This window comes from Nicotiana tabacum, chromosome 8 (genome assembly GCF_000715075.1).
Source record: "Nicotiana tabacum cultivar K326 chromosome 8, ASM71507v2, whole genome shotgun sequence".
Taxonomy (NCBI): domain Eukaryota; kingdom Viridiplantae; phylum Streptophyta; class Magnoliopsida; order Solanales; family Solanaceae; genus Nicotiana; species Nicotiana tabacum.
Window position 1 is genome coordinate 141,419,521 of NC_134087.1, and position 18,300 is coordinate 141,437,820.

The window sequence follows — 18,300 nt, forward strand, 5'->3', positions numbered from 1 at the left end:
GGTAAATGGGTCAGGTATTTGTTTGATCGTTAAAGGACAATTTAAATGAGCCATTTATATACTTCGCCATTTGCATTCGAAGAAAATGAGTTGCTGTAATTGATTCATTTGACATGTCATTAGCAAGTATAACTCAAACATATGATTTGTTGCACTCGGATATTTACTTGATACACTTAATAACCGCTTCAAATATTAATGGTAAATGGGTCACGTATTTGTTTGATCGTTAAAGGACAATTTAAATGGGCCATTTATATACTTCGCCATTTGCATTCGAAGAAAATGAGTTGGTAGAGGAATGAGGTTATGCCATAACTTGCGAATAGAATCGCCTTTTGAACATTGAGAAATGTGCAGAATTGTTATCTTAGTTTTTCTTAAATTTTTGTTTTTTTCTTTTGGTTAAGGCAATACAATGTGAACTAGGTAAAGAGGCACATTGGAGTAAACTTGTTTATTTTTTATATTTTGGGTTTGGGGGGAAACAGTTGGGCTGCTTATAAAAAATAGAATAAAAGCAAAACATGAGACAATCGACTGCTGGCGAAGAAATTAAGATAATAAAATTACATCCTGTGATACAGATATCGTCCACTATGACTTCAGTAAATTAAAACAGAACCAATACAAGCGATCCACCTCATCAGATACATCAAACAATTCTTTACACAAATCAGCTTCATAACTAAGTGTTTGCATAAGAAAGCCATCCGTGTTTCGGACGAAGTGCACACATATATACATGGAGGGACAAATTGTCAGTTGGAGATCAAACTGACAACAATCTTACCAGCAATTATTCACATATGCTGGTATTCAGGATTAAATGCAAGCGACTCCCTGTAAATCAGCTCCTTCATCTGTTCCTCCGTAAGGGCATGCTGTTCAAAGTCGAAGCTAAAGGGAGTCATGCAAATGGGCTCGTCACTAATATCGTGGAGCGAGTTCAGGTAAGGATGTGCAAGTGCACCTTCAACTGAAAAGTACAAAGTACAGAAAAGGGATCAATACGTGGACCAGTTAGTCATATAAATATTCAAGAGATGACATGTAGGACGCTGAAAGGACATCTGATTGCAGCGCGGTAGCTATTTGTAAGCATGGAAAGAAAAGAAATCTCTGGTTAACCAATGAAGAGAGCTAAACATTGAATAGTAGCAAAATGCCATAAAATCCTGCATATCACTTGAAAGCAATACTGCTATTTAACCTACAATTTCAATTCATACAAGGCCAAGGAAGTGACTCAGTACAACTAAAGGTAGAAATGACACCAGTTACCTACTTGTAGCACCTCTTTTAAAACATATCCAGTTTTTAAAAACTACTTAAAGTTTAGCCAGTTTTGGCAAACTTCAGACTAAACCCCTGCTGCTACTGCTGCTTCTTCTTCTTCCGACCTTCGGGTCTGAAGTTGGGCTCTGCCCAAACTTAACTTCATACCCCTTCAAGATATTCCCCCATAGCACGCACCGACGGAAAGTGACACTTTTAATCCTCCATCCCCCGTCTAAGCCGCCGTACTTCTCCGCGGTCACCCTTTCCAATAATCTTTCTCCTCTACCCGAAATCTCCATAACCACTTTCCTAGTGATGCCTTGTTGAAAACCCTTAAATCTTTAATCAAAATTTCACCCCAACACCTTCTTGTTGTGATAGCAGTGTTATCAACAGCGCGCTTAAAGTGCGCTTAAGCCCTGAAGCGAGGCTCAAAACATGTGGAGTGCTTCGCCTCGCTTAGTGGGCGCTTCAGGCTCTAAGGCACACTCTTCCTTGCCAATGAGCGCGATACTAAACAATTGATATTTCACTTTATCGTAAATTTTCTTTAATTTCTTTGTCCATATATTTGGTATCCATGCTTATAGATGTTAGTCTGAGACAACACATATATATTTGTAGTTTTTCTCCATTTGCGTCGTTCTTCATTAAAGCACATGCTTTATTTGCGCTTAAATCCCCAAGAGATGTTGGAGCTTTTTTGCACTTTTCGCCTTTGATAACAGTGGGTGATAGTCTCCCCATTTACCAAGAGTAACTTCTTCTCCTTACTTGAAGCATCTAGAAAATCCATCTAAACAGAGTTGCAATTCATTACATGCTTAGCTAACAGGAATGCAGCGGGAGACATACATATTTAAAATTTCCTTCTTTGACTTATGACCTAAACCCTAAAGTTCTATCCCAACATATTGCATAGTAAGGGTGATGATAACATTAATTAATCCCTCTGTCCTAATTTGTCTGATTTAACTTGTTTGGTAGTCTCTCTATATCTAGAAACTATGTAAAAAGAAAAAATTAATGAAGTCTAGAAACTATGTAATATTTAAATTCTTTTTTTCACCCTTGAAAAAATGACATGGATTGTTGGAGACTCCACAGATCATTGGTAATATGAATATTTTTTATATTTTATGCATCTTTAGCTTATGTATTAAAGTCCTCCTTTCTTTCTTAAATTACATCTATGCTAAACAACTTGGGACAAAAGGAGTAGCATCTAACCAAGTCCTTCAAGGAATGGATATAATAACTCCTTCGCCACTATGCAAATGATATATCCAGAAAATGGAGCACATACCTTGTTCGCAACATGGTAAATACTATCTATGATAATGATGTGCATGTCAAACCAATGTGTGCGCGTATTTGGTGAGAGATACCTCTGTTTCTACTAAGGTAGCAAGTAAGAATACTTTGCTTTTTGATAAGTTAGTGAGAGCAGTGTTATAAATAGCGCTCGCTACAGCGCTAAAAGCGTGTAGCGACGCGAGGCGAGGGTGTGTCACTTCAGAGGACCTGTTGCGTTGCGATTCAAAATAGTGGTCGCCTCTCTCTGTGTTGCGCGAGACACAATGTCGCGAGAAGCGACTGTAGCAACGCAATTTTTTTTAAAAAAAAGAGAAAGGGAGAAGACTTAAGTCGGGAATTAGGACTTGACATTTGGTCTTCGAGCTTTTCACCTGCGAACAAAACAACAGAGGTTTCAGCGATTAGGGCTTTTCACCTGCGAACAAAACAACAGTCTTCTTCTTCATCGTCTGCCTTCTTCAAGCTTCAACAGAGGTTTCTTCCATTGAAAGAACAGGTATTGCTTCTTCTTCTTTCTCCTTTCTCCTTTCTCCTTTCTATTTTTTTTCCTCTGTTTTTTGTCGGAAAGAAACAGAGCCAAACAGGGTCTGTTTTTGTGCTGTATTTGTCGAGCAAAAACCGAGGTCTTTCTTCTTCTCTTAATTTTTTTTTTTTTTGCTCTGTTTGTCTTCTTCTTTATTTGTTGTTTTTCCAGAGGCAATTTCTTCATTTGTGTTCTTCTTTGTTTGCTGTTTCCAGAGGCAGAATCATTTCATTTTTTGCTCTGTTTTTTTTGTCTTCTTTCTTTGCTGTTTTTCCAGAGGCAGTAGCCTTTTTTTTGTTTGCTCTGTTTTTTCAATTATAGAATTATAGTATTATACAGTAGAATTAATTGCATATTGACTTGATAATTTTTTTCCATAAAACAGCGTTGATAGGTGGATATAAAAATGTAATACAATGTCCTCTTTGTCCGCCTGAGGTTAGGGAGGAAGTAAAAGCGTTTGTTGATAAGAAAAATGTGGCAAGAACTCAAATGAATTTTGAAGCATCAGTGAATCTAATTGATGAAGATGATGAAATGGATGAAGAAGGTGAAATGGGACCTCCCCCCCCCCCCTAAAAACTCATAAGATATCTACTGGTTCTAGTGCGTCATCCACGGCACGTACGGTAACAAAAGTTCCTCTCAATCTTTATTTCTCGGCAAAACAACAAGAAAAGGGAAAAAGTGAAGAAGGTTTAGGTTTAGAAGCCAAGAAGATTTTGAGGGATCGCGCCGTAAGTGCCTTTGCAGCATGGATTTACGATGCAGGGCTTCCTTTCAACTGTGTCAGCTACAAAACTTTTGATAAATTCATTGAGGCCGTAGGACAATATGGCCCAGGAATGAAGCCTCCTAGCTATCATGAAGTTAGAGTAACTCATCTTAAAAAAGAGGTGAAGAAGATAGACCAAATTATTGAGGAGCATAAAGTGGAATGGAATAAGTTTGGATGTTCCACTATGATGGATAAATGGACAGCACGGAATGGAAAAATGATCATAAATGTGTTGGTGAACTCTCCAAGAGGGAGTGTTTTTCTTGAATCTCACGATGATAGCAACTCTTATACGGATGGAAGCAAAATGTACAGCTTGTTTAGAAAGACTATTGATAAAATTGGAAAGGAAAATGTTGTACAAGTTGTTACAGATAATGCTAGTGAGAATGTTAGCGCGGGGAAGATGATGGAAGCTATGTATCCAAACATTTATTGGACTCCATGTGCTACCCATTGTATCAACTTGATGTTTGGTGACATATTCAAGGAAAACCCATATGCTTCCGATAACTTTAATACAGTTATCTTTAAAGCCTTTAACTTTATTTATACTTATGTCCTATCCTATTAAGTATTAACTATAAAATTGTAATTGTTACTTTTACGGTTTTCACTAAGGCCGTCAAGATATATTCTTACATCAGTTAGAGGCCGTTGTTGTTGAATTTGATGAGAAAATTCACAAATGAAAGAAATTTGGTGAGACCGGCCAAGACTAGATTTCCAACGGCTTTCTTAACTTTGCATAGTTTTTACTTGCAAAAGAAAAATTTGAGAAAGCTAGTTCTTTCGAATGAATGGAAAGATAATAAATATGCAAAGGAAGCTGCGGGGAAAGAAACTGCCAAAGTTCTTATTTCTCCATCATTCTGGAATGACGTCGTTCGGGCTCTTAAAGTTGGTGGTCCTTTGATTAGGGTGCTTCGTATGGTGAATGGGGAGGGAAAACCACCAATGGGCTATCTTTATGAAGCTATGGATAGAGCCAAAGAGAGTATTGCAGCGTCATTCGAGGGAGATGTTAGGAAATATGAGAAAGTTTTTGAGATAATTGATACCAGGTGGGACAATCAACTCCATCGACCTTTGCATGCAGCAGGCCATCTTCTAAACCCGGGATTATTTTACAAGAACATTAGAGATGAAACTTTGGCTTCAGATGTGTGGATTGGATACCATGCATGTCTTGAGAAGTTGGTCCCTAATTCAACGACGATAGATCAAATAGGGGAGGAGTTTGGTAGGTACTCACAACCAGAGGGCCTATTTGGTTTATCGGCTGCCATTAGAGCCAGAGACATAAGGTCACCAGGTAATTAACTTTAATATAGATATCCTTATAACTTTAATTTAGTTTATTTGATTTACACTTATTAACTTCTAAAATATTTTTCTATAGTTGAATGGTGGAAGCAATTTGGACATCAAACTCCAAACTTGCAAAAGTTTGCCATCAAAGTACTAAGCCTAACTTGTAGTGCATCTGGATGCGAGAGAAATTGGAGCGTATTTGAGCATGTAAGAAGCAGATTTATTATATTAATATATTCTATATTGTATTATTATTAGTATTTATTAATTAATCTAAACAACTTATGCGCAGATTCACTCCAAGAAAAGGAATAGGCTTGAGCTATCGCGTCTCAATGATCTAGTGTATATTAAATACAATAGAACATTGAGGTGACGTTATGAAGCTCGCAATACCATTGATCCAATTTTGTTGGACAACATGGACGATGCAAATGAATGGTTAACTGAAGCACCCCAAAATCATGAAGATGAACAAGTGTATGAAGGAGATGATCTTGATTGGGGTACTGTTTCTATGGCGGTTGGAGTTGAGAAATATCTATGGACTTAGAGGGAGTTCTTCAAGTTACAAGGGAAAGGGAGTAGCAAGTTCAAGCGGGTCCCTAATTGATGAAGAGTACGAGGATGGACTTAGAGGGAGTTCTTCAAGTTACAAGGGAAAGGGGGTAGCAAGTTCAAGTCGGTCCCTAATTGATGAAGAGTCCGAGGATGAAGAAGATGATAGCCAATATAATGCTAACATTCATGAAGTTGTAGAATTTGAAAATCTTGAAGAAGAATAGATGTTGCTTGTTTTAGAGTTTAGACTATTAGTCTTTAGTTTATGAATCTACTATGAGTCTATGACTATCTATTGAGTCTTTAATTTTTGAATGATATATTTATTAATATATTATTGTTATTGAGTTTTTAGTTATATGTATATAATCTTTTATATTTTTGTATAAATTGTCGCTTCACATCAAAAAGGCGAGCGCGTCGCTGCGCGCCTCTCGCCTCAGTAAAGCAGGCCCTCGTCACTATTTGTCGCCGCATGCTATCCAAAACACTGAGTGAGATACTAGTAAGTATATGTCCTCCTATGATTGATCTCTAGCAAGAAAACAAGAGGACACTCCTATACATTAAGTACATGTTGTAAGATGCACATGGAGAATTGATTAATGCAGCTAGGAGAGAAACTTGTCTGGAATTTCGCACCTGTTATTCTCCTTCTAGGATCAAATGTCAGCATTTTCTCGACAAGATCAATTGCAGTTGGGTGTACATGTGGAAACTTTTCAGTGAATGATTGTCGACGGTAAAGAGGAAGTTGGCGGATGTATCGTTTTGCATTCTCATTTAAAAACTCCATTTCAGCCTCTGAAGGAGTACCAATCAACTGCAAGAAGTTCCGTCATCAAAATAATTATACAAATTTGAGCATGAAGTTAAATATTGAGAGAGGTTTGGGTCATTATTATGGACTAAAAATTTATAATACAAAATAATGATACTTAATCTGAGAAATAGAATTATCTTGTTAATATGGAGAGGAAGAATGGAAGGTCAATTTGTTGCATCGTGTCCTTGAGAGAAATCATTTAATATATGCATGACCTTGCTGAGAAGAAAACATAGTTGATCACGTGTAATTCTTCATGTCTAGAGAAGCAGTTGTTCAAAAATCAAACTACATTCTGTCTGTGCTTTCTAATACAAGTTTCCTAGATTTACAACTTGATGTTTCTCTTTGTTTTAGATGAATTTGCAAAAACTGGTAGTAATTGTAAACATTAAAAAGGTGAAACGGGAAAAAAAGTCGACAAAGGAACAATGTAGCAACTAGTAAACTCATTTCTTTAATGTAGGGGGGAGGGGGGGGGAGTGGTAGATATTGAATAATACCTCCATAATAAGACGCAGCTGGTGTACGTGATCTCTACCAGGAAATAGGGGTTTCCTGTCCATCAATTCCATGAAAATGCAACCCACTGACCATACGTCAATTGCTGCAGTATAGTCAGACGAATTTAACAACAGCTCAGGTGGACGATACCATCTTGTCACAACATATTCCGTCATAAAGTCAGTTTCAGAAGTGACACGAGCTAGCCCAAAATCACATATCTTTAAATCACAGTTGGCATTCAACAGGAGATTGCTAGGCTTCAAGTCCCTGTGCAGAACATTCGCAGAATGTATGTATTTCAACCCTCGGAGGATCTGATACAAGAAATACTGCACCAAATATAGAAGTATCTAGTTTTAGTCAGACAAATTTTGACACGATAATGCATCAAAATCAACATAGCACAATGTGCACTAATATGAACAAGGAACATAGGTAAGACAACAAGCATTCTTTTCACTCCAAGCACCGATATCAAGATTCTGTAATATTCAGCATAACTCCAGGCAAAGCAACGAGAGTGTAAGGTCTTGAGCAAAGCTTAAATTGAAAAAAGCACACAATTATCCACAGGACTTCAACTCTCCTCTGAGAACATCTACAGATTGAAATTTGTAACTAATACTACAAGAGTATCCAACATACTGACATAAGCCAAGGAAAATAAAAGTGATCCTAGCAATGCATTGTATGTGTCAGTGGACTCCATTAGATTGCAAAAGATTTTTTTTTTTCTGCAATAATTTTTTAATTTAGCTCCTTCATCGGATATGTCTGCTGTGGAAATTGAAGCTTTGAACCTTTCTACTTCTAACTCAATCATTAACTTTCTTGATGATTAAATATTTCTGTTTATGCTAACCAGAAAGCCTCGTATATATACAAAGGTAGACAGTTTATGAAACGAATATGATTATCTGAAAGAAGAGCCAATAATCTATGAGGGCAGTCTCACGAATGCTATAGAATTTTACAGGAAAAAAAGGGACATATAAGTTCCACAAATTCATATGAAAGTATCTTCCATCTCTTCAAAGATTCTTAGCCGCTTTCTTTCCATATGGTCCACAAGAGTGCCAAAGGGTCCACTTCCCAAGATATACTCCGTTTCTTCTTGAATTGGAAACATCCATCATTACCCATTCAAATCCAAGCAAATTAGAGTACTCCATAACCGATAAGCCATTTGATAATAAAGAAATAAAGCGGTTCATATCTGCTAATTAAAATTATTAGGTCTAGCTCATTAATTCTCTGTCGTGAAACTGGCAAGTTTTATCTATTAAAACAGCACTATGACATACCATAGGAACAGAATGTTAACTTAAGTCCATTTAGAATATGCTACACGCCTGAGGTAGGGTTTTATTCCAAAACATAATTTGTAATTGATAAAATGCTAGTACAACCAAACCACACAGAAAACTTGGTTGGAAAGAGTAAAACTAAAGTAAAGGGGGTTGCACTAAGGACTTATGATAAGTTGGATAGAATGAAACACTTGAACTTGCATCATTGGCCGTGGGGAATTTCTTGGTTATTAACAAAGGATCTAAATGTTGGGCGACTTCTACTGCCAGATTGCATAAATTAAAGTATCAACCCTTACATATATCAATCATGTGTTCCACTCACTAAATATAAAAATGAGCGTTATTGTTGGACAATTACGGTAATTTATCTCGTCTTCTCTAATTCAGGAGAACGAAGATATGAAAAAATTACTTTCACTCTCATCGCTAGAATTGACTCTTACAGGAAAGTTGATATTTAGCTTAAAGTATATATATTTATATGCACATTGCCTCGCATTTTACTCATGTTTCGTAAATTTCAGATGTGTAATCTTATAAATTGTGTTAATTCGTGGTATTTTAATGTGCAGGAGCCATCCGGAGGTAATGTGCGACAAAAGTGCACGAGTTGAAGCAGAAATGGAACAAAACGAAAAATTGGGACAGTGTAGTGCCACTGGTAGCGTGGGGCGCTACCTGTGGCCCAGTTTCCAAAACCTCAAAAATCCCAGCGCCCCACGCTACCCTGGGCGCCGGTGATGGGAAATTTCTCCTAGTTCGTCCGGGACAAGGTTATTTCGGCCCAAGCCTACCCCCCCCCCCCAATGTGTATAAAAGCAAGTCTAAACCCATTTTGGAGGGGGAGACGCCACTTTGAGAGGGAAATACACGCACGAAACATTCGGAAGCAAGGATTCTCATTTTTTCTTTCTCTTCCCTTCCTTTAGTCTCATAGTTTATTAGTTCTAGAGTTTTTGGTGCTACATGAACGTTATAGTTTGAAGCTTGAATTGTTCTTATTATTTTTTCATATTGGTTTATTTATTCAATCTTGCACTTAATTATTTGATTGCTTGATCACTATTGAATACTATCTATAAATCTAGGATTGAACTCTAGAGAGGAAATTCTAGATTGCATATAAGATTGAGTAGAGCAAGATCTTGAACTCGAGCATCGAGAACGGATTTGCGGTTAGGATAGGGATATACCTAATCGCCTTGCTTGGTTACTATAAAGGAAATATTAATGCGTTCTTGCTAATCCTGATTCCATAGGAATATAGGCATTAGGTTAGCTTGAATAGGTTAGTAGTACTTCGGGAGAAGATTACGAGCAATATTAACCGTGTCAATCAATAAACCGGATAAACTAATTAGACGATTTAAGTGAAAAACTCAACGGAATTGTTAGCTAACCCATAGGTCTTGAATATTTTCTCCCATTGAATTCATCTTTAAGATTGCAGACTTGTTTTCTTTAATTTCTTAGTTTTCGACTCTAGATTAGTTGTAGTTAATAATCTTTAGAAAATCACTTAAATAGATTAATTGTTTGGGTTTAATTTAGTTAACAGTTATTCACAAGACCCTGTGGGAACGATATCTGGACTCACAATTCTATATTACTTGTACGACCTCATTGTGGATCTTCCTCCTCTTCCCGAGGCGGACCAAGGATATGAGCGTAGAGGGGGCACCAATATTTTTGGGCCTTACCGTCTAAACTTCTGGAAAAGTGGGTGGGAAACTAAAGAAAGAAAAGGCAAAAAGAAAAGAATCTGGTATGCTAAAGAAAAGGTAAACCTAAAGTAAGAAAAGCAAAAAAAGAAGAAGAAAAATAGCTGGCATGCTAAAGGAAAGTTGTTTACTGACAAAACAAAAAGGGAAATGATATGCTTATATCAAGAATCGATCCCAGGTGAATAAACCGAAAGGCAGCGCTAAGGAACCCATCGACCAGTGACCCCAGCTAACTTTTCATTATCAGGGTACCTAGTAAAATATATCTAAGTTTTCCAGGGTATACACTCATGTAAATATAGATTTTTCCAGAAGTTAACATGTACCGGTGAAGCCCCTCCCCATAGGATAGGTCCCCCTATGTCCTCTATCTATAAGATGTATTTATCTATCTTGCAACAACAACAACTATGCTTTAGTTCCAAACAAGTTGGGTTCGGTATAAATCCCACCAACCATGCTCCTTTAAATTCATCCGGCCAACATTATACAAAATAAAAGAGAAAATGAAAAGTACTACTCCCTCCGTTTCATATTAAATGAGGTACTTTCCTTTTTAGTCTGTTCCAAAATAAATGACACATTTCTAAATTTGGAAATAATTCAACTTTAAACTCTTTCATTTTACTCATTTACCCTTAATGAGAAGCTTTTATAGTCACACAAATGTCATGGCCCCACAAACTTTTTACCCCTTAAGCTTTTAAGACCACAAGTTCCTAAAGTCTTCTTTTTTCTTAAACTCCGTGCCGAGTCAAACTACCTCATTTAATATGGAACGAAGGGAGTATAAGTTTTCTATATTTCATGTCAACATGAGAATCTATAATAAGACTAAAGACTCCTAGAAAGCATAGCACCCAAAGTAGACATATTAACATGACCAAATTATATCCCCAGTTAATTGGTACTCTTATATAAATCCTTTCCACTATTATGCCCTATTTTCTGCTAAATTTGCATTGATTTCTAAGATTGTAGGCCTATCGAGACAACAATAACAAAAATTACGCTTCAGTTCTAAATAAGTTGGGTCGACTATATGAATCCTTACTAACCATGTTCCCGTTTAAATTCATCTCACAAGAACATTATACAAAATAAAAACAAAAATAAAAAGTAAGATAAGTTTTCCATATTTCCTAACTGGACAGTGCTTTTTGCTGGATAACTCTAAATGGAGCATGCTTAACCCATGACAATCTCATCCGAAGGGGTTTTCAGCTTGCTAGCAGATGCTACATGTGCCAACGCAACTCTGAAACAATCAACCATTTATTTCTTCACTGTCCAGTTGCAACAGACATATGGTCCATGTTTCTTTCACTTGGTTTGCGTTGGACAATGCCATGCAGTGTCAAGGAAGTTTTTGTGAGTTGGAGTTCATGGAAAGTTGAGAAGTCCATCAAGAAAATCTGGTCTATGGTTCCTGCTGCTATATTTTGGTGCTTATGGACAGAAAGGAATCAAAGATGCTTTGATGGCATCTCAACTGCTAGATACCCACTCAAGGCTAGATGTTTGGTCACTCTTTTTAGTTGGGTTAAACTCTCCCCTATCTATAAATCTGACCAATTTATGGAATTTATCAGCTCTCTAGTCTTATGATAGATTTTTTGTTGCTCTCTTCTTAGAAGGTGATATCTTCTTTTATTTTGCAATATGTGCATCCACTGGATGCGTTTGTCAATAATACACCACTTCATAAAATATAAAAAATTCCTACTGACATGATATCTCTAATATGGCTAAAGATTCTTAGAAAGTATATGAACTAAAAAAAACATATTTAACATGACTAAAATATATCCAACTAATTGGTATCACCTAATAAATCTTTTTCTTTCATTGTACTCTATTTTAGTTAAATCTACATTGATTCCTAAAGATGGTAGGTCTTTTGAGACAACCTCCTTCCACATGATTTTAGATCTACCTCGCCCCTTTTAACACCATCACTCACCATGGTTCCAAACCTACGGACCGGACCATTTAGAGATCGACGCAAGACATGATCAAACTATCTCAAGCGATCTCCCATTTCAGTCTCAATGTGTGCTACTTGCACCTTCTACCGAATATGGTCATTTTTAATCTTGTCTAATCTTGTATGACCGTACATTCACCTTAGCATTCGCATCTCTATGCCACTCATCTTGTAAGGAATGTAATGTTATATCTTATAGTTCAAAAAGTTTACATTGGGTGCGTACTCCACCATGATTTAGTTATTTTAAAGCTTGAGAATTTTAAGTTGTGTGTATATTCCACAATGGTTATTAACATAAGTGTTGGAATAGTTATGTGAATATATGTAATTAGTCCTAGTACTGTATGTAATAGGAGTAGGTTATGTGTTATGTATACACATAAAAAGGGTCATTGTAACATAGAATATCAATAATATATGTTTTCTCCCGTGCTTTCTTACATAGTATCAGAGCATTGGTGAGATAATTATCATTGTGCGTCATTCCAACGACATCCGGGAAGAAATCAGTCGCCACCGTGCAATTTTTCGGTGACTTAAGAAGCTGCTTGCGTCAAAACCATTCTTTACCGGTGTTGTGCATAAACCAACACTTATGCATAAGTATAAACAGGGCTCATTGTAACATAGAATATTAATAATATATTTTTCCTCCCGTGCTTTCTCACAATAAGTATGTTATTTACCCTTGTATATTCAATAAGTTTATAAAGTATTTCGGATGATCTTACAAAGTTCGTGTACCTACACTATACTCATTCAACGTGAGGATGTCAAGGTAAATAAATAGTCCATGTAACGGGAAACCTTATCATTTTTATGTTTTCAGTAAGTTGACAATAACTTCATTCTAGTGAGGCAAACCTATACGGAAAGAACATCTTAAAATAAAATATACATTTCTCCCAGGAAGCGCAATAAAATATCCGGCTAGTCCGAAATGCTCACTCTAAAAGTTATCTCAAGCCAACTAAAAGCTCATATATTTTGTCCTTCCATAAACAATTTTTAGTGAGCAAGAGAGCCAAAGATTCCATAAGAGAAAATTCAAACGCCTGAAAGGAAAGTTTACATATTACTTAGCACACAAAAGTACAACTTGAACAAGAGATAAAATTTTCATTTCTCAATAAGAAATTTCCAACGCATAGAAGCCAATTTTGGCCTCATGTTGCTCCGACAAAAATTAAACTATTTAAGTAACCAATCTTCACTAGCTCAAACACTAGAAAGTTAGTTGCACGCCAGTCAGAATAATGCTTCCAATGAGACAAAACACAATATGCGGTTTAAACAACTACCAATGGTGAAAATTTCAAAACATGAGAAAAATTTTTATCCATTTAATTTTTTAAAGTGGAAAAGGAAAAAAAATCAAACTTAAAGAAACACAACGGGTACTCAGACTTTACTAGTGTTTCTGAACTGCTGTGTGAAGAAAATAGATGTTTTAGTCCAAACCTGACAGTGCTCCTCAGATAAACCCTGATTAGAGCGAATAATTTGATGGAGATCAGTATCCATAAGCTCATACGCAATATAAACATCATTAAAGGCCTCTCTCTGTGGTGGTGGAATTATATCTCTGATCGCAACAATCTGCAATTCCATATGTCACATTAGCCAACAACAAAAACTTACACAAACTCATTGAAAGCATCTATATCCAAATAGATACAATTTGGATAGGCAAAAATACAATTTGACCTCTATATATTACATGAAGACAATTCTTCACTTATATGCACGAAATACCAACAAACATGTCCCGTACCATGCAACTAAGCAAAGAAACAAACTATCTACGTCCTTTTTATTTTAAATGTAAGTAATCTATACTATACTAAAAGCATGAAGCCCCTTAGAAAAATGTTGTTCGTCTTTTTTGTCCTTCGTAAGTGCATTCTAAGTTGAATAAAATTGTAAATGTAAATTAAGGTTTTCTTTGAGAAAAAAACAAAATTGCCTATGACAAAAAAGGAAAAGAAGAAGAGAATAAGTGGGAAACTCCTTCAATAAATATCCCTAACAAAGAGCGTGTCTTAGGTTAAAAAGGAAAAAAGAAGGAAACATATTATTTAATATCCCTATTAAAGAGAAGTCAAAATTGTCAAAGGTTCAAAAGGAAAAAAGAATAACAGAATAAGCAGGGAACTTATTACTTAATATCCCTATTAAAGAGTGTTAAAAAAGGTTAGTTAATATCCCAAATTTTGATTCTCCATGGCCACTAGGGTTTAGTTTCCTGGTTGGTTGATGCATTCATCAACCTAATTTGTTTATTGGTATGAAAACTAAGTAGTTGAGAGTTGTATTTTGTTTTGTACAATTTCAGTCCTTTTTGCATATTTCTAGCAGACTTAACATTGGTCGTGCATGACATGCTAAAGGTTTCTATGCATCCCAAAGAAAGAATATAATTTTGAAGAAGTTTATAAATTACATGTTCCTATCCAGTTATGAGTTGAGGTATGAATCACATAATTCACATATTGTGAATTTTTCAGCTGCCACTACAAAACAAAGTTCAATGCTTAGTCAACATGGATGCGAAATAATTAATTTATTTCATGGTGAGGTTTTTCCCAAGTTTTCATTACATCATATGATGCTAAAGCAAAGCCGCACAAGTAATCCATTGTTTTTTGTTTTCACCAACCACTTTCCATATTACAATTGCGGTCCTTGTTCTTCTGCCAACCACTTTCATCTTACATTCTGTTAGTTTATGTTGTTTGCATTATATTAAAGTTTTGATATCACATCTATTTGAGTATGCTGCAGATCTGAAATTAGAGTATACAGAAGTGCTTCTAATTGTTTAGATTCTAATAAAACATCTTTAAAAGAGGAATAGATACAAGACTTCAACAATGAACTTTAGGATAAAGAAGCACCTCACTTTTTAAGAGCTGTAGGAGGGACAAAAACACGTTACTAGTGCCCCTTGTGGATTCAACTTTAAGGGAAAACTTAGAGATAATGGTTGAAAGGTTTGAGGAGTCAGCAACCATGAGTTTGGTAATGATTATGAAGTCTTGGAAGGGGAAAAATATGTAAGACAGATTAATATCTCTTTAAATTTTAGATGACTTCAAAAATTTTAAAGGACATGAACAAAAAAATTCATTCACCTGAAGAGAATTATTACATCAATGTAATAACATTCAGTATTTTCCATTTAAATGAATGTTGCATCTATTTGGACTTCAATTGCTACTATAGATCATTTGTTTCTACTGTATACTAATTTTTATAGATAGACGAGCATCACACGCGTGCAGAACACATATCCTAAAGCTAGTTTAATTAATAAATGTCGACTTGATCAGCACAAAGATTGAAGATCCATGTGCAAAACAAATTATCTGTCTTTACCATTTTCTTTTTTTTTAAAAAAAAAAAAGACCATCTATGCTTCGTTATATCTGCAATAAGTTAATGTAATCTTCTTTTCCTATTAATTAAGTTAACAAAATTGAGTAAACTAAATTCGAACAAGTAATTACATTCAAGACCTACTGTTTCTACTATCCATATTCATATGAAATAAGCAAATATCTAAACTTACAAAGAAATACTGTCAAAATGAAAGTAATGACTCACTGACGTTTTCATGATCCATATGCCGAAGAAGCTTGATCTCTCTCAAAGTCCTCTTGGCATCAATCTTGTTATCAAAAGCATTTGCGATTTTCTTTATCGCTACGTTCTCAATTGTCTCCGAGTTCAAAGCAGAACTTCACCCCAATCAATCAAAAAAAAAAAAAAAAGTCAAAATCCTATTCAACAAACCACCCAGAAAGGAAAGGGTATTTCAAATTAGCAAAACTTGACCAAAAGGTAATAAGGTAACAAGTCACCAAACAAACAGAAGTCAAACTCTTATTCAACAGAGCAGCAAAGAAAACCAAAAAAAGGGCAAATTTTAGGGCATAAGGAAAAACTCACCAAACGATGCCGTAAGCACCTTTACCAATAGGCAAAATAGGAGGCTTATATTTAGCAGTAACTTCAAATATATTACCAAATATATTGTATTGAATGAACCTGCCACCGTGGCTCAACGTCGCCGGAATATTATCCATACCGGCCACCGGCTGCGGCGCCGTAGGTGGCTGCTCCGCCCCCGCATCAGACATCATCGTGTCCGTCTGCTGACCAGAACCATCCATATTTTTTTTTGGGAAATTCGTCAACAAAAATAGTAAAATCCTAGAAGAATCAATAATTACTTTTTTTCCTTTGTCTTAAAATTAGGGAAGAAGGGCCGTAGTATGTCAATGAATATGTGGAATTGTGAAAGTGGAGTTGAAGGAAGTCAAAAGACACCAATTATCTTTTTTATTTGTTTTTACTTTGTTCCTTTTCTCTTTTCTCTTTTTCTTGTTTTCCCCCAGCTGCCACATGTTTAATTTTTACTTTTTTTTATCAATATATCTATATCTATCTATTTATTTTCTATTCTATATTTATATTAAAAGCATTTTACGTTAGAATTACCATGAACCTTGTAAATTTGATGTTGTATGGGTCATTGTGATAGAATTGATTAAGTCTGCACATTTCATTCCGGTTATGACTTCTTAGGGGTCGTTTGGAAGGGTGCATAAGAATAAAGTGTATTAATAATGTTGGTATTAGTTATCCTTGCATTAGTTATGCTGACATATTTCTTATTCATTATTTGGTTTGATGTATTAAAGCATTACACAATTTCTAAAAGAATTGCTTGTTTACAAAAATGCCCTCAAAACCACTCCATCACTCTGACTTTTTAAAATAAACATATATTGAGAAATGTTTTTATATGAAAAAGTTTTTAAAAAATTATTTTATTTGTCTACCTATATTATAATATGGAATTAAATATTTATTATAAAAAAAGAAAATATGCTAAGTATTTATTTATTTACTAGAGATATAATTTTATTTCTCACTATTTGGATTATTTTAAAAAGGTTGATGATAATACAACAACAACAATCCAGTATAATCCCACTAGTGGGGTCTGGGGAGGGTAGTGTGTACGCAGACCTTACCCCTACCATGGGGTAGAGAGACTGTTTCCGATAGATCCTCGGTATCCCTCCCTCCAAGAACTCCCCACCTTGCTCTTGGGGTGCCTCGAACTCACAACTATTGGTTGGAAGTGGAGGGTGCTCACCACTAGAGCAATCCACTTGTGTTAATATAATAACTAGCATATTTTAATCAAGCATAAATTTTGAAGGACAATTTTGCCTTTAACTAAGTTAATGCATGCATTAAAACCTATTGCATTGCTAATACCATGGTTTTCTATGCATTTGTTATGCATAGGATAATACCAAATAGAATGTATAACTAATGCTTGCATAACTAATGCATAGGTTTAAAATGTCTATCAAGCAATGTATTATTAATACACAACGCTAATGCATGCATTATTTTATCTAATGCATCCTACCAAACGACCCCTTAGACTTTAGAGAAGTTGGCTCAAATCTACATCAGAGAGATTGTCTGTATGCATGGTGTGCCTGTTTCTATCATATTGGATCGGAGCACTCAATTCACATCGTACTTTTGAAAATCTTATGTAACGATTCGGCCGGTCGTTTTGAGTATTATAGCCTCGTTTTCCTATTTATTGCTTATTTTATGTTCACTTGTGTTTATGTGACTTGCCGGGGTGGTTGGTTTGGTTCCGGGGATGTTTCGAAATGAACTGGAACATGTAGTCCTAAGGTTGGAAGCTTAAGTTGAAGGAGTTGACCGGATGTTGACTTATGTGTAAACGACTCCGGAATAGAGTTTTGATGGTTCTGATAGCTTCGTATGGTGATTTTGGACTTAGGAGTACGTCCGAATATTAATTTGGAAGTTAGTAAGTCATTTTGGCTTGAATTAGTGAAAGTTTGAAAGTTGAAGGTTTGGAAAGTTAGGAGTTTAACCGAGAGTTGACTTTGTTGATACCTAGCTCGCATTATGATTCTGCGAGTTGAAATAGGCATGTTGTGTTATTTATAACTTGTGTGCAAAATTTGAGGTCAATCGGAGTTTGTTTGATACATTTTGGCATCGATTATAGAAGCTGGAAACCCATTAGTTTCAATAAGCTTGAATTGAGATGTAATTCATGTTTTGATGTTGTTTGATGTGATTTAAAGCTTCGACTAAGTTC

At 35.7% G+C, this 18,300-nt stretch overlaps 1 protein-coding gene across 1 annotated transcript; it reads right to left on the reverse strand.

Moving 5' to 3' along the window:
- Window positions 1–590: 590 nt before the first annotated feature.
- On the reverse strand, window positions 591–16,436 carry LOC107772177 (mitogen-activated protein kinase homolog NTF4-like). The gene is given in 6 exon segments (NM_001325131.1): window positions 591–979; window positions 6,417–6,597; window positions 7,104–7,436; window positions 13,596–13,733; window positions 15,745–15,874; window positions 16,086–16,436. Coding segments are annotated over 6 exon segments (1,182 nt in total). The 5' UTR covers window positions 16,310–16,436; the 3' UTR covers window positions 591–803.
- Window positions 16,437–18,300: the final 1,864 nt, after the last annotated feature.